At 44.9% G+C, this 23,571-nt stretch overlaps 1 protein-coding gene across 1 annotated transcript in view; it reads left to right on the plus strand.

Annotated features, from left to right (window-relative positions):
- Window positions 1-23,571, plus strand: part of Drip (aquaporin homolog protein drip) — a 72,681-nt gene that overhangs the window by 22,425 nt on the left and 26,685 nt on the right. Inside the window, exon 2 of the mRNA XM_075674159.1 lies at window positions 3,278-3,358. Within this exon, the coding sequence (XP_075530274.1) occupies window positions 3,278-3,358 (81 nt within the window). The remainder of the gene's footprint in view (window positions 1-3,277; window positions 3,359-23,571) is intronic.

Raw genomic sequence — 23,571 nt, forward strand, 5'->3', positions numbered from 1 at the left:
GGCACTTCGATGAAGAAATCTGACGTGTTGACAGCATCCGGTAATTAACATTCATACGCTAACAGAGCGCGCAAAATTCTTAAAAGTATATATGTCGTTTGCTGCGCGGCCGTCAAGTGATGCCAGCTACGTTTTGTTTTTACGACTGGCGCGAGTTTACTTGGGCCGACACGAGAAAAGCGGAGACGAAAAAAAATTCCGCCTCCATTTCACCCTGCGAATGTGGATGTAGTAGAGCGAAGCTCTTGCCGACGTCAGACAAGCACAGCCGACGTTACACAAGCACCGCCACCGCAAGCAACGCACGCCACGCGCGCAGGCACGTGTGCGGAAGTGCAGCGTACATCCTCATTCTTTATAGGCCCTTCGCTAAGTGCAAGTGCCTTATTGAACTAAATGAATGTTTAAAATTGAATTGCGTCGGAAAATTGGCGTAAAGTAACACTTACACACAAGCATGGAGATATGATAGCTTCGGATATGCGAGAAAATACTGTTACGCGGAAACTGAAAGACAAAGCCCTTTTCGTTTGAGGTCTGTCTGAGTAGCCGAGGCTGCTAGCTTGCGGTAATGCTTTTAGACAGCGTTTGCCATAATGCTGATTACGGTCGCAGCACACGCTGTGCGACAGATGCAACGGGCAGAGCGCTCACGCATCAGAGACATAACTGTGCGAAGACGTTCGTCACGCATATAACGCAGTGCGCGCAAATGCAGCCTACATCCCGATTCTTGTAGGCCTTCCGCCTAGCGCAAGTGCGTTATTGAACTAATTCAAATTCTCAAAGTAAAATGCGTCAGAAAATTCGTAAAGGACGACTTACCCACGACCTGCAGACGTGATCGTATCGGACAGTAATTCGAGTATACGAGATAACGTAGTTTTGTTAAGTGGAAATTCATACATAAACCTCTTTCCCAGCTGCCATTCGAGGTATTGGGGGGGGGGGGGGGGGGGGAGGGCGTGAGCACAGACCGAATGATTTCGACCAACTAGAGGCTAACAGCTTCGCTGTATAAAAAGAAAGCGATAGAGTTTATTGTGTCGTCGACGGGAGGTCGCGAATCGATCCTTCATAACCTCATCGGCGCATACTCCGTATATCATCATAACTCGTAGTTGAAAGATCAAAGTACAGGGTGTGCAGCTTTGAAGAATGAGAGGCTTGAAGAGTCCGTGGCCGGCCAAGACCTCGACCTTCCGTCCGTGCTCTCCCCTCGCAGTAACCTTGGCCGAGCTGACACGGCGAAATCCACCGTTCCCGTGCCTGTGGCGTCCGTTTGTGCCCTCGCCGCTCGCTTGGCTCACATTGTGGCAGGAAGCAAGCCCGGTTCGGGCTTCTGCAGTACCGGTACTGGCACGCATTAGCTACGTATAGTATACGGCCGGCATTGGCCTGAAGGGCTACGGGTATCGCCGTCCACGTCGTGATGAATTGAGCGTCCCTCCATTTGCAGCGTTGAATGCCACCCGGTAAGAAATATCCGCCTGCATAGCGTGTCCGCCGTGCGTTTACCTTAGAATTCTTTTGTTCTCCCGTGATTGCCTTGTTCATTGGGTTTATGGAGGAGAATAACAGCGGTCGCTAATAAATAGCTATTTCTCAGTTCATTCGGTTGTTATTTTTTTCATTGTTCCTTTTTCTGGCAAAACCCTAGACCAAGCAGAGAATCTTTTACTTGTAGGCAACACGTAATACGTGGGCGGTATCAGGAACTTGAGATACACAGCATTTCCTAACACACTTGCTCGTTTTGTTCCATCCATACAGCCTTGACGGCACGGATCACAACCGTAATTGTTTTATATTTGTATTAACCGAGCTCAGTGATTCGGCGCCTGCGCGTTTTTGTTATTGCTACGGGACCCGTGGCGCGCACGAAATGGACGCTGACGCTGAGGTATAACCGTCGTCCTTCAGCGGTTAAGGACCACAAAAATATGTTTGCTTTTGCACGTAAATTGCTCGCAGTCGTAAGCGTCCATTGTTATCTATAGCTCGGCCAGATTCTTCTCGCATATTCTATTATCGCTGCTTCAGTGACAGATAAAATACACATTTGTCGGGACACTAAATATAGATATTAAGTTAAGCTCAATTCGTGAATTACGCTTCCCGAGTACCAACAATATATGTGAGCTCTATCGCGAGCGCAGACTCGGTGAGCCAGAAAAGACGCAAACTCGAAATACGAGCGGCAGTGTCGCCATGACGTTTCCGCACTGGCTCCCTGTGACGTCACACGTTTTGACGGCGTCTACTCGGGTTGTGCTAATTGCTTACCGATACTGTACTGCAACAATATACTTAGTATATGCTGTGCGGAGTCGAAGTCTGTATAATTGTCGTTTCAACGGAGCGGCTGATGCTAAGCGGTTTAGTGATGCGCTATGTTTAGCTCGTATACGTAATATAACCTGCAGCGTTCCGCGCAGGCGGCAAAGCAAGTTTGTCTGGATCCGGCAACAGAAATCACTCTCGTCAACCGCAGCGATGACGCACATAATTTCGGTGTGCGGTGCGTACCACCGCGTCGGCAACGACGTTCCCTGTAACGCGACAATATTGGACTTTGTGTCCACTGGAATATAACGTCGTGCATGATGAAGTTTCCAAGCTGCCTTTTAGCATTTCGTACTTTGTATAAGCGTCTTGTACTTCGCGTATTATAATGCGCTAATAGCCGTCCCTAAGCTGTACATGTGCGTTTTTTACTCATTCATGAATTTTGGAAAATAAATCAAGCGTAAGCTATGCGTTGTGAAACACATTAAATCATTCAGAAAGATAGGATGGAAATTAAAAATTTTCCGCAGCTTTGATCTCGTTTCCTGCTTCCTTTTTTTCCTTTATATTTATTATATTCTTTCTCGCTCTGGTCGCGTGTCCGTGAATCTTAGCCATCTCACGACTACTGTCTTTTCCGCTTACTGTGTGAGACGTGCAGGAAAAAAGACGAAAGAAAGAAAGAAAGAAAGAAAGAAAGAAAGAAAGAAAGAAAGAAAGAAAGAAAGAAAGAAAGAAAGAAAGAAAGAAAGAAAGAAAGGAAGCGGTAATATCAGGCTGGGATGTGTAAACTTCCGCTCACTCAACATGCTAAAGTTTCCAGTGCGGTCAAATGCTATATGCAGTCGGACTTGCAGGTCTCGAATTAAACATACGATCGGTAGACTACGTTTTAAAGGGGCTTAGCTATAACAGATATCCTACTTATCCGAAGAAAATACATTGCCTAATCTGGCGCGCTGGCGCGTTGTTTATTTTGCCATTACAGGTCCGGTACACGGGAGCAGGCATGAACGTGGCACGCTCTTTCGGTCCGGCGGTGATGTCTGGAATGTTTGACGACCACTGGGTAAGCAGAATGGCATTGACGTGCTTCTTTTGGTGACTTGCACCGTTCGGCGCACTCTCTCGAACAGCTAATGTTCAGACTGGCCACGCACGTATACGTGCGTGCGTGGCCAGCATGAACATTAATTGTTCGAGAAAGTGCACCGAACTGTGCCAACATGGTCGCCGTGTCAAAGTACCACGCAACACTTCGACAGTGTGAGCGGTGATGTGGCCCACAGGAACGAGCAGCATTGAGAAAGTAAGCTGGCTGAGCAAACATAGTGGCCGTGATGTCGTCAGTGCAGGCAGCTGATTGCGTTTACATACGTATCATTTCCATGCCCACAACGTAATGAACATTACCTTCGGCATCCCCCCTTCCTCCCCCTTCATCACCAAATCACAAAATAAAGGTTGGAGCGGAGTTTACAATCATGGCAAGTATGGTACTGAAGCTCTACTGAATGAGTTGTAAAAGAAACATGTTTGACCTTGCTCAATCGCAACCCACACTCCACCAAAGCAGAGTTTTCCGAGACGAAGAGGTGAACGGCGAAGGCCTACTCTTCCTCCTTTTATCAATCGCCTCTTTCTCTTCTCTCTTTTAGTCATTAATGCTCACTACTAAGCATCTTTAGTCATTCGTAATCAATTTTGGACATTACAAGCCATCGTTAGACAAGTTGGTCATATCATAGTCATTGGTAGTCATTACAAGTTATTTCAGTCATTATTAGTCATTACTGATCATTACTAAGCACTTGAGTCATTTCTAATGAATCGTAGACCTTACAAGTTGTCGTTAGACATATTGGTCATTTCATAGTCATTACTAGTCATTACAAGTTATTTCAGTCATTATTAGTCATTACTGATCATTACTAAGCATTTTAGTCATTTCTAATCACTTGTACGCGTTACAAATCGTGGTTAGACATATTGGTCATTTCGTAGTCATTAGTATTTATTACAAGTCATTTCAGTCATTATTACTAATTACTGGTCATTACTAAGCACATTAAGTCATTTCTAATCTATTGTAGTCGTTACAAGTTGTCTTTAGACAGATTGGTCATTTCATAGTCATTACTAGTCATTACAAGTCATTTCAGTCATTATTAGTCATTACGGCTCACGAGTAACCATGTTTAGTCATTTGTAATCAATTGTGGTCAATACAAGCCGTCGTTAGACATATTGATCATTTCGTAGTCATTAGTAGTCATTTTAGCCATTAGTACTAATTACTAGACATTTCTAGTCATTTCTAATCAATTGTGGTCATTACAAGCCGTCGTTAAACATATTGGTCATTTCGGAGTCATGAATAGTCATTACAAGACATTACAAGTCATTACAAGTCATTTCAGTCATAATTAGTCATTACTGCTCACTAGTAAGCATTTTCAGTCATTTGTAATCGATTGTGGTCATTACAAGCCGTCGTTAGACATATTGGTCATTTCGGGGTCATTAGTAGTCATTCCAAGTCATTGGTAGTCATTGTTAGTCATTACTAGTCATTATTCACCTCTACCAATCTCTATTATAACTTTATCATTCACTAACTGTCACTATCAATCATTTTTCGTCCTTTAATCTGTCTTCATATGGCGTGATGACGCTTCGGCGGACACTGCGGCGGTGAAGTCCGCTGAAACATACTTCACCATGAGCCTAGAAAGGATTTAACCTTTTAAAAAAAAGGAAAGAAAAGAAAGAAAGAAAAAGGAAATGAGAGGGCCGCGGCTCCCGGCGCGCTCCGCGTCCCTCAGCGACTTCCCGCAAAACAAGCGTTTCCTGTCCCTGTGGCAATTTCTTTCAACCCTCGTGCATGGCCTCCGAGAGCGCATGGCGCACGTCTGCCTCCACCGCGCAAGGCAGCAGCACCGGTGGCTTTGAATGCACGACTGTGAACGCTCTCAAACTAACATCTCTGAATGTTGAAAAAGAAGTTGATTATAAACCTAGAGGGCCTCCATTACAATGCACAGCTTAAGTAGAAATGTTTACATGAATTGCGTGCCAAAATAAGTTTTAAAATTTAATTGACTGCGTCGAAGGAGGTTTTTAAGTGCTCCGATGGCAAATTGCAAATCTCTTACGCTACCCCACTGCTCCTATAACGTTGGTGCTTCTCTAGCAGGTTCCTCTCAAAGCGAATTTCATTTATACGAAGTTTACTCTTGATACACAATTCATTCGCAACAGCAAATGATTCTCCCCGTCAAGCATTAAGAAGAAACCCATTTGCCACAAATTTGATAATTTCCTGCATGGATAGGCCGTGCGCCTTTAGACATCGTGGAACGTCCTCATCACCCAGTCATGATTACATACAGCAATAAATGAGTGTACAACTCTGCTTTCATTGATATGAAAATAACATGATTTCAGCTGGTCATTTACGTTGAGAAAATGGCATCCTCCCTGTCAAGTGTTATAAACGTACGTCCTAAATAGACTGCTGCAGGAGCAAACTATCTCCATAGAAACGTGCTTATGGCACAAGTGGAGTTGATATGTTCAGTCTACTATTGCCATATATATTTTAATAAACAGGAAATGCAATGGGCATAGTCGCGATGAGTTTCACTGGCGAAGTAAGTTCTTTAGTTACTAAATTGCATAAAATCGCTGAAGGTAATTTTCATATTGCGAAAAGGACAGCAAAAAAAAATGCAGATTTTGTGCACTTTGGGAATCGATGGAAGGCACGCTTTTACAAGCCAGCAAGGCGAACTGGCGCTTTACGACGAGAGGCGCGCTGAAAGACTTCAGTTACAAACGTGTCACTTAGACACCATAATGGATTTAGCCGAGCAAGCGGTAGTTGTATTAATGCGAAAAAATTTTATATGACCGATGAGGCTGAAAAGCCGGCGTTGTCCGCAATGAGTGGTAACAAATATAATTATCATCAGTGACGTCATCAGCATATTGTATAACGTCAATACTAATACAGAATTAAAGTTAGAACAATTAGAGTAAGGTGACTTGAGGTGGAGTGAATTAAAGTGAATCAATGTGAATTCAAGCGGATTAAAGTTTGATACAAATTGGAGCAATGCGGAATAAAGTGGATTAATCTGGATTACGTTGGTACAAATTAGAGCAAGGTGGATTAAAGGGGATTAATGTAGGTACTAACTACATCAAGGTGGATTAACGTTGGTACAAATTAGAGCAAGGCTGATTAAAGTGGATTAAGGTGAATTAATGTTGGTACAAATTAGAGCAAGGTGGATTAAGGTTGATACAAATTATAACTGAGGTTGAACAGTGCGAATAAAACAAGGACCTAGTTTGTCCTTGTTTTCTCTTTGCTCTGGTTTGTACCACCCTTAATCCACTTGCATCCGCCTTGATCTAATTTGTGCCAACCTTAATTCACCTTAATCCACTTTAGTCCACCTTACGTTAATTTGTACCAACCTTAATCCACTTAAATCCACTTCAATCCGCCTTGCTATACTTTGTATCAACCTTAATCCACCTTAATCCAGTTTAATCCGCCTTGCTTTAATTTGTATCAGTAAGATCTTAATGAGGGCTAGTTGGTTCATATTTAGAACTGAGGTTGAACAGCTCGAAGGAAACAAGGACAATCGAGGTCCTTGTTTTATTCGCGCTGTTCAACCTCAGTTCTAATTTGCATAAACCTAATCCACCTTGCTCTAATTTCTACCAATTTTAATTCACCTTAATCCACTTTAATCAGCCTTGCTCTAATTTGTACCAACCTTAATCCACCTTGCTCTAGTTTGTACCAACTTTAATCCCCTTTAATCCACCTTGCTCTAAGTTTTTTTATGGAGTTTTACGTGCCAAAACCACTTTCTGATTATGAGGCACGCCGTAGTGGAGGACTCCGGAAATTTGGACCACCTGGGGTTCTTTAACGTGCACCTAAATCTAAGTACACGGGTGTTTTCGCATTTCGCCCCCATCGAAATGCGGCCGCCGTGGATTGCTCTAAGTTGTACCAACCTAATCCAGATTAATCCACTTTAATCCGCATTGCTCCAATTTGTATTAACCTTTAATCCACTTGAATTCACATTGATTCACTTTAATTCACTCCACCTCAAGTCACCTTACTCTAACTTGTTCTAACTTTAATTCTGTATTACTATTGGCGTTATACAAGATGCTGATGACGTCAGTGATGATGGTTATCTTTGTTACCACTCATTGCGGACAACGCGAGATTTTCAGCTTCATCGGTCATATAAAATTATTTGGCATTAATGCAACTTCCGCTTGCTCGGCAAAATCCATCATGGTGGCTGAGTGACACGTTTGTAACTGAAGTCCTTCAGTGCGCCTCTCGTCGTAAAGCGCCAGTTCGCCTTGCTGGCTTGTGAAAGCGTGCCTTCCATCGATTCCCAAAGTGCACAAAGTCTGCATTTTTTCTGCTGTCCTTTTGGCAAAATGAAAATTACCTTCAGCGATTTTATGCAACTTAACTAAAGAACTTACTTCGCCAGTGAAACTGATTGCGACTATGCCCATTGCATTTCCTGTTTGTTAAAATATATATGACAATAATAGACTGAACATATCAACTCAGCTTGTGCCATGAGCACGTTTCTATGGAGATAGTCTGCTCCGTCAGCAGCCCTTACAGGACGTACGCTTATAACACTACACCTGGTACCGTGACTTCTTATCAACGTATAGTAAATATGACCAGCTGAAATCATCTTATTTTCATATCAATGAAAGCAGAGTTGTACACTCACTTATTTCTGTATCTAATCATGACTGGGTCAAGAGGAAGTACAACGATGTCTAAAGGCGCGCGGCCTATTATCCATGCAGGAAATTATCAAATCTGTGGCAAATGGGTTTCTTCTTAATGCTTGACGGGGAGACTCATTTGCTGTTGCGAATGAATTGTGTATCAAGAGTAAACTTCACGTCTTAGAAAATGTTTTTTCGAAATTTCAGAAACGTCAAGTATAAAGCTATGAGCAAAGCGAGAACAAGATAAAAGCGGGAGCCAACGTTTTGACAGCTGGATTTGTCTTGAAAAAGACAAGTCCACTCATCGAAACGTTAGCTCCCGCTTTTATTTTGTTCTCGTTTTGCTCATCGTCTTAATTTTCCATCTGCCGCCTTCCCCGTGTTTGCCCATGTGTAAAGCTTACAACTCTGTAACTTAGCCATAAAAATGATGTCACAATTAAAAGAAAACCTAATAATACATATAAAGCGTACGAAAGTAACGTAGTATACAGCGTTCTGAAGTGTACTGCTAATTGTAGAGTAAGACTTCCAAAAGCATCGTAGACTGTGTAACAATTTCGTGTAAGCTGTAGTTCTTAACTTTTCATAATTTCCGCTTGGGATGATCCGAGAGGTGCAATTTACTGAACTGCGACAGCTCTTTTTGGTGCAGAGTTAAGGATTTGCGAACTTCGGGCTCCTTTACTCCGCGTTACCAATTTTCAGCAATTTTCGCGAAACAAATATACGAAGTAATTCCGCGTCCTGGAGTTGCAACTTTTTCTCTGAAATGCAACAAATTTCAATCAAATCGGTCCAGTCTCGTTAACGCATTTCTGCGTTTTAAAATGGGGAAATCGGTCTTGGTTCCGGGTTTGAAGGTGCATCTCAACCACAAAACAATTTTGAGGCCATTGCTGTCCAGGTATTCTTGAAATACATACTATATGTGACACGCAGTCGTTCTGATAGCCCTGCAAAATGCTTTTTTCCTGAGCGGCTGCGGCGAACTGAGAGTGCGGTAGCAAGGTGATTCATATAAAAACGCGCTGCAAGAAATTATTCTCCCCTGTTTCTTTTTCCCTTTTTATTCTTTTTTGTCTAGTTTTCGTTGCACGCACACAACGAGCCGAAACGAGCGGCTTCCTGGCCTAATTATGGTCACACGAAAGTGCACCCCACTCCTACCTCACGCGGTTAAACAGAGAGAAAAGGGTATAACATCTTTCGATTTGAAAATAAGATGGTTTCATCTATAAAACGGCATAACGACGGGGTATGAGGACTTGAGTGTTAACTTAGCTATATCCACCCACCCGCTGCTGCAGCAACTGAGTGTCTCTACAGAAACGTGTTTATTGCACCAGCAATGTTAGTATATTTCATCTGTTCTAATTGTCCTAAATATATAACAAACAAGCAATTCCGTTCAGTGTATTTGCAATTATTTCACTGGCGACGTAAGCGTTTTAATTCAGTTTGAGACAATCGCATTAAATAAATTGTGCTTCGCGATAACGACAGTAGGAAAAACAAATGCGCGACTTCGCCTAACGAACGACGGCTTATTTTTACTCGAGCCGCTGCAGCACACTGTAAGACATTCGAACAATAAGCGTCACGTGTGCGACTACTAACTGCTCTAGCTTTTGTGAAATCCGCGCGGTGGCGTTACCACTTTTTTAAACCAAAGAAAACAATTTAGATTTGGAATATGACTCTAATTCCGCTGCGCTGCACTTTTTATCGCCATTGTGCGGTCGTCGTAATGCACTTCCAATAGCTGCATACCAAATGCAGACTTTCCGCATGTATGGATATGCCATTTGTATTTCGTCCTCGGTGAATAGTTCAAACAAGTTCATTGCGTTTCGACGCGTGTTGCTTGTAATATGATGTCCAAAAGACCAATCTGCTGGGCGGCACATGCCGGTTTGGTCGAGCGCTGCAACATACAGTTGCTGCGCAGACTTGTGACTAGGTCTTAATGAAGCCAGTAAAAGCATGAAATCCTCAATTTTTCACAGCACCACAGAAAGGCGTTAGTGAGGAAAAACTGTGAGTTTTCATTCACATGGTAATGACGCATCTGAAGAGCAATCTGTATTTTCTACAGCATCACCGGATGAGAATTTCTGTCTACAAAATCAGAAAACCGGGCAGTGATGCGCATGCAAGTCAAATAGCCGCATGGCAAGCCGCACAGCCACAAAAGAAAGAAAAATTCTCGGCCCGCATAACAATACCCAGTTGAAAAAAACAAAAGACAATTTCGGTTTGACATTCTGTTGTCTGTAGTTTGACGTCCTGTAGTCGGACGTTCTGGAGTTCTTGATCAATATTTAATCAAAAATTGACAGAGACCTCTTTAAGGCTATGCAAATTTGTTAGTACAAAAAAGAAAAATAAAAGAAAACTTCGCCCGCCAAAGATTCGAACTTGCGACCTGAGGATCCAGAGCCCAGTATCTAACCACTGCACCATGCCAAACATTGTTTTTTTCTTTATTACATGGAAAACAAAACTGAAGGCGTATTACAAAGTGGACGCAACTATGCACTTAAAACTCAGGCAAACACACACATGCATCCAACAAGTGCATCCAGTCGGGCGGAGGTTCCTGCGCAGCATACACACTTCTTATATGAGCAGCGCTTTCGCGAAAGAAGGATTTTGTAGATCGCGGGCTTTCGGCATGGCGATCACACAGTCTACTTCTCCATAAGCTATATAAAGCAAGTACTATGAACATGTCATAGGGAGGACCACCCGTGACCTTAAACGGTAGAAACCTAATTGAATATGGAGTCATGTCAATGTCCTTTTTAAGCGTCCGTTGGCGAATGTACAAAAAAATACAGCGTCCCTACAGTCTATGAAACAGTGATCTATGGTTTCGGCACGTGAACAGAGTCGACAGCTTGTTGACCACGGCACAAAGCAAACCCTCGAATTCAACCAAGTTTTAGCAGAGAGTGCTTCCGAATGTAATTTAAAGAAAAATGTTTTTACTCCAGGAGGTACACACATTTTTCGGACGAGCTTAAGTACATCCTTATAAGGTCGGCTTAAATAAGGCGCATGATGCAAAGGATCTTGGAAAATAGAGGCGACCAGTACCGCAGAAATTGCTTTTCGACTCGCAGTGAACACTTACTCCAGGCTGAATCTAACTTTCAAGAAATGTGTCAACAACCTCCTTGAGAAAGCCCCAAGAAGCCTGTGGGACATCTTTGGCATTTGATGACACTACTACATTAGGAACATAATGAACTAAATGGAGTTGCGACATTTCACGCAAAAGCGGATGGTCACTGTCTCGAAAGAAATACAGGCGAGAAACAATTTGCCTGACGAAGAGGTGGACTAATCCGAGACCACCACGTTCAAGGGGGAGGAACAGATTGTCGCGCCACATCAATTCACAACTCGAACTCCAAATAAATGTTGCAAATACGCGATGCAGTGCCTGAAGGCGAAGTCGTGAGCAGTGCAGTACTTGCAGCACATACATAAGCGGGAAGCTAAGAACACGTGGCACACTTCCGCACGAATTAACATTGACAAATTCCGCCCTCACCATGAATTTACTTTACGTTGAATTTTGCCAACTTCTCCCGACCAATGAGCGTTGCTATTTCTATACTGTGAGAGAGGCACACCTAAATAACGAAGATCCAATTCTTTCCATTGAATGCTTGCGTAATGTGATGGCATTGTGGCCAATAATCCAAACCAAAACCCTGAACTTTTTTCAAAGTTAACGCTTGCACCAGAAGCCGCACAAAATTCTTCTGTAATTGCAAGAGCAGTCTTTACACTCTTTTTATCGGTACAAAAAAAGGCCACGTCGTCTGCATACGCAAGGACCCGAACATCATTAGTCAGTAATTTAAACCCTTGGAAATTTTGTTCTTTAACAATGCTCCTACAAAGTGGCTCTAAATAAAAGCAGAACAGAAGCGGTGACAAAGAGCATCCTTATCGTACTGATGATACTAGCCTAGTCGGATCGGAGAGAGAGCCATTCACTATCACCCTCGTTGAGCCATTAGCATAACATATGCTGACACTTCTAAGGAGCAGGGATCCGATATTTATATGCTCTAGTACAGTAAACATGAATGAGTGATTCACCCTGTCGAATGCCTTAGCCAGATCTAGCTGTACCATTGCCACCTGTCCAGTCCCCTCAGCTACATACTCTAGCACCGATCTCGCAACATGAATGTTCGTCTGAATGGACCGGCCATTGATGCCACATGTTTGATGATCACCGACCACATATCTTATTACAACTTGCAAACGGTTAGCTAATACCTTAGCAAAAATTTTACAATCCACATTGCATAAGGAGATAGGCCGATATCCGTCAACTTTCTGCAATTTAGTCTCATCATCGCTTTTGGCTATAAGGACGGTGTGTCCTTCATACATTGTGGCGGTTAGGTACCCTACTTCCAAGGCCTCACGGTACACCTAAAGTAATAATGCCCATAAGAGGGAACGAAAACACTGATAAAATTCGGCAGTAAGGCCATCCGCGCCGGGCGTGTTGCCTTCGCTAACGAATCGATACATGCAGTTACCTCATTAATAACAATGTTTTCATTTGTATAATCGTAATCATCCTGATTTAACTGGGGCAGCAACGATACAATTTTTTTGGCAACATCTGCATCAATGGCTTTGGTCTCGAAGTAGTTTTTGATAATGTTCGAAAAACGCTTTAGTTATTAGAGTAGGCTCATTAACAATGATTTCACCATACTCTATATCTAGTATTTGTTTAGACAGCGCGTGTCGGCGTTCATCACCAAGGGCCATACTGCAAGGCTGTTCTTCCAGGAAACGCTGCTCTCGCGCATGCACTAGTGCACCTCTGTATTTTTCTGCGTTCAAGTTTGTAACTGTGCCTTGACCTTATGAATATCACCAATATATTGACCCGGATGTAGGCCTTCAAGCTCATGCAATTCACTCAGAAGTCTATACAATGCTTTGTAATTATTCTTTTTTTCAAAGGCCAATACTGATGATTCTTCGATAGCTATCATTTTAGCTTCCTGTTTGACTAATTCCCACACAGCAAAGAGTGGCAAGTCCTTGCGGCATGACACATGAGCTATAAGCTCAGCAACACGATTTAAGGAACACTCACGCGAAAGTAATTGGTTATTAAACTTCCACAGCTCCCAGCACATACGCCGACTTTGATACCGACGGCTGCCAAACGATGCTGAGACTAGGCAATGGTCACTAAAGAATATAGGGTGCACAGTGTAACCATAAATAAGAGGTATATAGCGCGCTAAGTGAAGCGTAAATTCGATCAAACCTTGCATGCGAGGTACCCTGGAAGTGCGTATATCGACATCCTGCCTTTTCATTTTCCCCAATGTCCACAAGCTGATAATCACATATCAGGCGTTGCAACGCATCACTACTTGGATCATGTCTCAGCTTCAGTGACGTACCATCTTGCGCGTTACATACACAATTAAAGTCTCCAAAGAGGACCAGTGCACGATCAGTACAGAAATGATGTTCTAGAGATAAGAAGAAACACTCGCGTTCACGTAACTTGCTCGGAGCATAAACACACACAAATCTAAAGCTCATACCACTGATGTCAATATCGCAACAGATTAGGCGCCCTTCCCTATCAGTAAAAAAATGTAGCAAATCGCATGGTAAATGTTTTCTAACAAATAACATACCACCTGCGGAAACGCCTACTGCATGGCTGACACAAACGTTATAGTCAGATAGGAATGGAGATAGAGATACTTCTGTGTTTTCGTCGGATTCAATCTTTGTTTCTTGGATAGCAACAATATCTAATTTTCTATTGCGTAACAAATGAAGAAGCTGTACTTGCCGTCGCTTACTTCATAAGCCATGGACATTTAAAGTACCAAAATGGAAGGGAAGAGCGCTCGCCATGATTACCTATGTAGGTGCAGAGTCTAAACGCTGCTCCAGAGGTGCACCACTCCCTTCTTGATGAGGTGATGCACTATGGACCTTTTGGTGCACGTTAACACGAGGGACATCTGCAGGAGTAGATGTTCCCCGGAGCGGTTTTGTCAACTTTGACACTTTGGGAACGCGAGACTCCTTTCCCGAGGGCGATGGATTGTCAGATGGCGCTGGACTCTTAGCGGCCTCGCACATCGATCCCGGTTCCACTGACGGTGGGCGATCTTGAACAGGTGGCGATGCTGCCCATGACACAGTTGGTTCGTCGTCAGGCGCCTTAGTCTCATTCTCGCTGGCAGGCTTCTGGCTAAGGCTAATGTCAACCGATGACGGCTTAATCTGTTCTTGTCGATGAGTCTCAGGGAGTGTTTCTCCAGTTGCATCCACAACTTCGCTCACATCCATTAGATAATCGGTGATGGTATCATCCTCAGCTGGTCTATTTCGACGAAGCTTGTCAGCGTAGGTTCCGACGCATGCATCTGCAGGGTGACCGTAGCGGTGACAGTTACTGCAGCGTGGTGTTCTACATTGTCGCCGGATATGCCCAACTCTGTTGCACCGGAGGCAAAGTGGTGGTCGGCCAGGAACCAAGATAAGGCACTGGTGGCCGTATATGCTCAATAGATGTGGCAGATTACTGGCAGAAACTCCATCTTTCAATGTGAACGCTACGCCTCGATTGGTCATTCAATTGCCAGCCCTCCATGCAGTCACACCGCCACATTTCTCTCGTGATGGAATGCACTGTGCCATACGGCTCTAGCGCTTCAACAATCCGTTTCTGTTCGAGGTGTGGGGGAAGCCAAAGAAGCTTCATCTTGATAATTTTGCATTCCGGGTCTATGGGCAATTGAGGCCCTTCACCAACAACTCGCCTTTGTCCACAAGTTTCTGTTTCGCGATGCTGTTAACACATGTCACTAACCACAAATGGCTCAGCTGGTACTGCCCAGCGCCGAGGATTCCAGTTGCATTTAGCACTGAAAGGAGAGCATCGCGAAAGTCGGGGGCCCGATACGGCCGCCCTGCCAGGTCAGCATGCAGGAAAACTGAATTGAGAACGGTGTTGCCAGTCGGTAGACGAGGACGAACGACTTTATAATTACCGGAAACAGTAGTTGACGGCGGGTGTAATCCTCGGCCGAGGGCCGATGCGCTGTTTCCAGCGGAGCTCATCGCAAGCGCGGCCGTTCGAACAAGCCTCTTCTTCTTCCTCCCGCACCATGCCAAACATGACACTACGCGTGCACATTTTGGTTATGTCAACAGTAAGAATCTGTGTCTGCATCATCAGAATCTGCATTGCTCCATTTTGTATCAACCTTTAATCCACTTGAATTCACATTGATTCACTTTAATTCACTCCACCTCAAGTCACCTTACTCTAACTTGTTCTAACTTTAATTCTGTATTACTATTGACGTTATACAAGATGCTGATGACGTCAGTGATGATGGTTATCTTTGTTACCACTCATTGCGGACAACGCGAGATTTTCAGCTTCATCGGTCATATAAAATTATTTGGCATTAATGCAACTTCCGCTTGCTCGGCAAAATCCATCATGGTGGCTGAGTGACACGTTTGTAACTGAAGTCCTTCAGTGCGCCTCTCGTCGTAAAGCGCCAGTTCGCCTTGCTGGCTTGTGAAAGCGTGCCTTCCAGAGATTCCCAAAGTGCACAAAGTCTGCATTTTTTCTGCTGTCCTTTTGGCAAAATGAAAATTACCTTCAGCGATTTTATGCAATTTAACTAAAGAACTTACTTCACCAGTGAAACTGATTGCGACTATGCCCATTGCATTTCCTGTTTGTTAAAATATATATGACAATAATAGACTGAACATATCAACTCAGCTTGTGCCATGAGCACGTTTCTATGGAGATAGTCTGCTCCGTCAGCAGCCCTTACAGGACGTACGCTTATAACACTACTCCTGGTACTGTGTCTTCTTGTCAACGTATAGTATAATATGACCAGCTGAAACCATCTTATTTGCATATCAGTGAAAGCAGAGTTGTACCACAGAACACCTGTACAAACTTACAGAAGGGAAACTACCTTCCACAATAGCGGTGGCGTTGCGAATTAAAGTATGCGACCTAGAGATGGAGCTGGCAGTATTATCATCATCATTACGTAGTGAGCAATGTGGCTGGTAAGGTTCGCTGCGCTGCTCGCTCGATGGTTTTGGGTGATTTGCTACCGCTTTCGGAGCGGTGTTCGTGTGTACGATACTCTAAAATGACTATCGATACCTTCATTATATCGCCAGGTGACCGATAGGCCTCAACTGGCAAAAAAACACGTCAGAAAGGAAGCTTACATTGTTTATTGTCAATCGTTAATGAAGCAGTACATGACCACAATTTGGTACAGGTCAGGTTGAGCTAATGCTGTCAGTTACTGAGTTTACAACACACAGATAGTAATCTATTTAATGGAATTGAAAGCTGAATTCGAGCGAAGTTTTCTCATCGCGTTTGGCGTGCCGCTAAAGCAAGGACAACGATATTGTGCTCGCCTACAGTAGTACTTGTGTTGCATACAGTTCTGTTTGACGTGTTCCATACTATATGTATGTTGTCTGCCTTCGACAATTTCAGCTAGGTTAAAAAAAGCAATATAAGAAGTGCTCAGCAAACATGTACTGTCAGTAAGGTAAGCTCGAGTTGCAATGTCGCATTGTTTTCATAACACATTGGCGATAGGCGCGAAGTCTAGAGGGGAAAAAACGTTATGCTAAATTTTAGATCACATATTGTGTGTTCTTGATATTTCTACTGCACATTTAGTGTTCAGCTGCAGCAGGAAAGGCTTTGTCACAAGTGGAGTACTCGTAGGAAGGCGAGGAACGTTATGTAGACGACAGTGCTTACAAGGACCTCTGCCAATAGTGTGTAAACAAGGACACTAAATAAACATATAAGTATGCCCAATTAATGCTCACGGATCCTTGTAAAATGCAATTTAAGGTTTTATGCTTAAAAAACATCTCGGTTTGCGTGTTCAAACAATGCAAAAAGGTTACAATGAGATGAACACGTCACTTGAGTAACAGAGGTGAGCAAGGGAAGCCTAAGCCTGTAGCCAGCGTTTGAAAAATCGAACATTTTTGTGAGGGCGGTGCCGAAGATAAGTTCCCACGCTGAGCTTCCCTTGCTCGTCCACTGTTGATTGGCTGAATGTTAAGCCAAACTTCAAGTATATTTCAAAAACTTTTTGTGAACACACTGTCCTCAGGTATGTCATCTGCTGTTTGAAGAGAAAGAAAAATTGATTTTATTGGTTCGTCATGTTTGAAGCCAGTTGTGTGAAGTTGCCTGTTCTAGCCAACTTTTACGGTGCAGGGCTAGCCTAGTTACTGATTTTTGCAAATGAAAAATGCAATATCCAGATCTAGTTCTAACCCTATCACTTACCATCTCAACAATGCTCCCTTAGATTTCATCATGTACTATAAATATATTGGTGTACACATTACAAATAAATTGGACCAATATAGAGTATGTTATTAACAATGCAATTCATCTGCTCGGGTACTTACAGTGCAACTTTTCCAAAGCGCTGTCTAGTTTAAAACTACACCTTTACAAGACACTAATACGCTCAAAACTTGAATATGCATCTGCAACATGGGATCCAAGTCGCGTTAGTCTTACTACTTCACTTGAACTAGTACACAATTACTCTGCTCGTATCATTCTTTCTAATTATGACTGTACTGCGAGCATAACCTTAATGAAGCTAACCAGCACTTATTCCCCTAGCTAGTCGCCATGTTTCGCTATTTCATAAAATTTTCCGTCATACCACACTTCACGACGGCTTCATACCATGGCCTCAAGTACATTTCAAACTGCATCGCTCATCGCAGTACACGCAGTCGTTCTGAAAGCCCTGCAAAATGCTTTTTTCCCGAGCGGCTGCGGCGGCGAACTGAGAGTGCGGTAGCAAGGTAATTCATAGAAAAACGCGCTGCAAAAATTATTCTCCCCTGTTTCTTTTTCCCTTTAATTATTTCTTTTTGTCTAGTTTTCGTCGCACGCACACAACGAGCCGGAGCGAGCGGCTTCCTGGTCACACGAAAGTGCACCCCCAATCCTACCTCACGCGGTTAAACAGAGAGGAGAGGGTATAACATCTTTCGATTTGAAAATAAGATGGTTTCATCGATAAAACGGCATAACGACGGGGTATGAGGACTTGAGTGTTAACTTAGCTATATCCACCCACTCGCTGCTGCAGCAACTGAGTGTCTCTACAGAAACGTGCTTATTGCACTAGCAATGTTAGTATATTTCATCTGTTCTTGTCCTATATATATAACAAACAAGCAATTCCGTTAAATGTATTTGCAATTATTTCACTGGCGACGTAAGCGTTTTAATTCAGTTTGAGGCAATCGCATAAAATAATTGTGATACATTCAATAATACATTCGAACAAAGAAGCGTCACCTGTGCGACCATTAACTGCTCTCGCTTTTGTAAAATCCGTACGGTGGCGCTACCACTTTTTTAAACCAAGGAAAACAATGTAGATTTAGAATATGCCTCTAATTCCACTGCGCTGCACTTTTTATCGTCATTGTGCGGTTGTCATAATGCACTCCCAATAGCTGCATACCAAATGCACACTTTCCGAAAAATATAAAAGAACCTCGCTCGCTGAGGATCTGGAGCCCAATATCGAACCACTGCACCATGCCAAACATGACACTACGCGTGCACATCGATAAGTACATCGTGGAGTGCTAGAACATCAATTTTGCTTTACGATATCAATATTAAATAAATTCAGAAATATACAACGGTGATCGGGGACACTGTTAGGGTTGTTACTGCTAATTTCAACAGTTGTCTCTCGCTCTTTACACTTTCGAGCGCGCACCTAATTCGTGTGTTCAGTGCAAAATTGCTACATAAGCATTCGTGGTTGAGTGTTCATTCTGACAGCGTACTGGTTTCTCACGGCAGCGCTGTGCCAGAGAAACCCGAGCGAGACATGTTTTCACGCAACTTTGTGGAACAACGCAAAACTTCTTTTATGCGAAGCATATTACTAGAGCTCAACCCAGCTCCTCAGGCGCGGCGGTGTCGCCTTCAATACCACGTGACACCGTGACGTCACGACAGAGGAGAAACGGGGCTCCAACTCGCGCCGTCGCTCGCGGCGTCGCGGCGGTATATAAGCAGCTGCGCTTGTTTCTAGGTGGCTTTGGCTCAACTCTTGCAAGATGGGCTGGGTGGGAATCGAACCAGGGTCTCCGGAATGTGAGACGGAGACGCTACCACTGAGCCACGAGTTCGGTGCTTCAAAGTGGTACAAAAGCGCCTCTAGTGAACGCGGTGTTGCCTTAGAAACGAGCTGAAGGCTCAGGCGTGCGTCGCTTGCTCAGGCGCACATTTCGTTGCCGCGCCGAACGCTGCGTTGCTCGACGCTCACCGCGTCCAATGCGGGGCGCGTAGTCGCTGCGCCGTAGCCCATTGTCTTACACCCCTTGGCGGGTCGACGGGAACGCTGTCGCGTTCCACTCTTGAAGGCGAAGCAGAGTAATGCATGAGTTGCTTCTTCGTCTAGCCGAACCAAATATAGCCAAGCAACAGCAGTTCACCAGGCTAAACAGTGGTTCAACAACTAAAATAAAGGCTAGTATGCTTCGCATCCTGGGCTTAACCTTAGCTAAGCCACAGCCATTTTTTCGCTTCGCAAAATCTTATGGAATATTTCTGGGAAATTAACTAATGTGTCAGCGTAACGGCACATGTAAGTCCACAAGCCTGTGTGCCACATCTTACCAAATAAAACAAAACGGATACGCAGCCATTCCCGCAGATTGTATGATTTTGATCAGCGGCCGATTTTGAGGAGGCCGGTAGGGCGTTGCTGGTGCCTGGCCGTCACGGCACAATTATAACAATTGGCCACGTCGACTTTAATACCGGTGTCGGTGCTATCAGCATTGCAGGCTTTAGAGAAGCACGATTGAATACCGCGCAAGAGAAAAGTACAGTGTACACCACCGATGCGAAACTGACATACAATTTCAAAGCGTCGTGACGGAAAGCGCTTCTTTCGCGGCGTCAGAACTTGCTATGTCGTTGCGACAGAAAGCGGCACATTACTAACGCCACGACAGAAAATGTGTAGTCGCGACAGAGAGTTCCTGTTGCGAAGTCAGAATCGCTGTTGCGATAGAAAGTTGTTGCGACTTCAGAACTCTTGTTATCGCCACAGAACGTTTCTGTTGCGGCTTCAGAACTCTTGGTCGTCGCGACTGAATGTTTCTGTTGCGACGTCAGAACTTCTGTCGTAACGTCAGAATTGTTGTCACGATAGAAGGCTGTTGTTGCGACTTCAGAACTGTTGTTGTCGCGACAGAACGTTTCTGTTGCGACTTCAGAACTCTTAGTCATCGCGACAGAATGTTTCTGTTGCGACGTCAGAATTTCTGTCGTAACGTCAGAATCGCGGTTGCGATAGAAAGTTGTTGCGACTCCAGAACTCTTGTCGTCGCCACAGAAGGTTTCTGTAGCGACTTCAGGACTCTTGGTCTTCACGACAGAATGTTTATGTTGCGACATCAGAATTTCTGTCGTAACGTCAGAAATGTATTTTGCAACTACAGAAACGTCAGGAACTTCTGTCGTACAACAGAAACTTCTGCAGTCGCGACAGAAATTTCTGTTGTCTTTTTCAACTGGGTATTCAGTGGCGCGTGTGGCTTTTAAACGCAATATATTTGTACTACTCTTCACTTTTTTTTTTTTTTTTGCGCATGCTATCTCAAAAAGGGTGGCTTACTGAAAAGCGGCACATGCGGCCAATTATCGCTTCGAAACTCCATGAAAACACTTGCTGGTAAACCCAGCTGTAGTTTGGCCAGTTGGCGGATCATTGCGAGTGTGTCGCGGACAAAAAGAAGGACATGACACAAATAGCGCAAGTGGTGGAGGCAGTACGTGCGTCTTGTCTTTTTTTTTTTTTCGTCTCCTCCCCCCTCCCCGTCTTTTAAGCGCGTTTACACTCTCGCGACTTTTATTGCGCGATCGCCGTTGCCACGGCAACTTGATATTGTGTTGCAAATTACTTGAGGACGACGCTACAAGGAAACTGCTTTCAATGAAGGGGATTCCGTCACTGTCAAAAAGAAGAAAAAGAAACTTGCAGTTCATCAGCCTTCGGTGCCACGCTGTTTGAATCGCACCGCTGGTACGAGTTGTTGTGGTCGTACCCGCTGGTACGATTTGTTGGGAACTCGGCGCTGACGCCCGTGGTTGTACCTGGGTCGCAAGCCCCAAGGGTAGCGTTGGCCTGGCGGCCTGGGGTACAACTGGAAGCATCCGAAGGTCCCGGCAAAGCATGAGTCGACTGGTAACAACAAAACAACTTGTTTATTTTAACATCGCAAAGAGTTGGCGGTCAGGTTGACCGAAGTAGAGAGACGGGAGAGCACTTTACTCAACAGAAGAAATTGGAGCCCTCCTCTTGGCGTCCGGGGGCAGCTGTTTTTATACTCTCGCAGTTGAGGGCAAGAAGGAACCCCTCAATAGACGAGCACGTGATTGTACAATGGGTTAAGGTGACGCATACTGTCGTAGCGCCGCCGGTCGGGCACAAAGACTGGGAGGAGAAGGTAACCTCGGCTCTCGTAGCGCCTCTGGTCAGGCACAATGACTGGAAGGAGAAGGTAACTTCTGCTCTCGTAGCGCCTCTGGTCGGGCACAATGACTGGGAGGAGAAGGTAACTTCTGCTCTCGTAGCGCCTCTGGTCGGGCACAATGGCACATACACTCACACACGCACATGAAGACACGTGGCATCGGAACATGCCTGGAAACGCCTGGAAACGCCTGGAAACGCCTGGAAACGCCTGGCGGGGACCGTAGCGGCGACGCCGAACGGGCCAAAATGTCTGCCGCTTTGTTGCAATCGCGCCGGCTAAACCGCGCGTCGTAGGCGAAACGTAACAGACCGCCCCGCCGGGGGAAGGAGATCCCGATGGACAGGGGACTGCATCCGCTGTCCGGAAGGATGTCGCTCGATGATGCTCATAACCGAAGTCGGGCGTCCCTCGACGTTTCTTGAGCGCAGCGCACAGAGAAGGCCTCGTTCTCTCGTTCAGGTTCGCACAGGACACTGCAAAGTGACTTCGGGAGAGTTCACATTCTTGTTCTCGTTCCCGGCAAGCGTTAGAACTACGCTGAAACTCAACCGCTCAGTCAGCAAGCACGGCACAACCCTCACTAAGCCCTGCCAGGCTCTTTCCCTTTTTATACCACTGCCTAGTTCCTTACAGTAGTCTAGCATCACTCAGAACGCGTCCACAAATTGGAAAATTGCACTAGAAAGCATATCATCACTTTGAAACACTAAACAAAAGCAATATGTTAAAAAAAATCCTGCCTCAGGAAGAAAAACATCAGTAACAAACAATTTTGAGGCTGATTCCTACGTTAGGGGCTTCGACTTAAGCCATCGGCGTTACCGTTGAGACTCCCCTTTTTGTAACGCACCTCAAAGGAATATTGTTGTAAAGCGAGGCTCCAGCTCAGGAGGCGGCCATTTTTGGGAGAGATGGTCTGCAGCCATTGGAGAGGGCAGTGATCCGTCTCAATGATAAACCTCGAGCCGGCTAGATAGCATGACAATTTCTGAACGGCCCACACGAGACATGCACACTCTTTCTCGGTGGCGCTATACGCCTGCTCACGACTGGTCAGCTTACGACTAGCATACAGGACGGGGTGTTCTACTTCTCCATTTTCCCGTTGGCACAGTACAACGCCCATGCCTCGCTCACTAGCATCGCACTGAACAACGAACCCTTTTGTATAGTCTGGCGATCGTAGCACAGGCTGGCTTGTTAGGGCACTCTTTAGGGCGCTAAAAGCTCTATCCTTTGTCTCGTCCCAGACGACTGTTTGAGGCTCTGTTTTTCTTAGAGCATCCGTCAGGGGAGCCGCGATATCAGAGTACCTGGGAATGTACCTCTTGTTGCGTTTCGCCTGCGACACGTGGTTTTGCCGGCGCGACTGCGGCGGGGCGGCAGACATTTTGGCCCGATCGTCGTCGCCGCAACACTCATCGCCAGGTGTTTCCAGGCGCGTCTGCGGCGATGCGACCGCCTAGGGATCCTCCTCGCATTCCAGTCATTGTGCCCGAAACAGGCGATGCCAAAGCAGGGATCTCATTCCAGTTATTGGGCCCGAAACAGGCGATGCCAAAGCAGGGATCTCGTTCCAGTCATTGTGCCCGAAACAGGCGATGCCAAAGCAGGGACCATCTTCTCGTTACAGTCATTGTGTCCGACCGGCAGCGCCACGACGGGGTGCTACGAGATCGTGCGCAGCGCCACGACGGGGTGCTACGAGATCGTGCGCAGCGCCACGACAGGGTGCTACGAGATCGTGCGCAGCGCCACGACAGTGTGCGTCACCATTAGCCCATTGTACATTCACGTGCTCGTCTTTTGAGGGGTTCCTTCTTGCCCTCAACTGCGAGAGTATAAAAA

The sequence above is a fragment of the Dermacentor variabilis genome, chromosome 1 (genome assembly GCF_050947875.1).
Source record: "Dermacentor variabilis isolate Ectoservices chromosome 1, ASM5094787v1, whole genome shotgun sequence".
NCBI lineage: Eukaryota > Metazoa > Arthropoda > Arachnida > Ixodida > Ixodidae > Dermacentor > Dermacentor variabilis.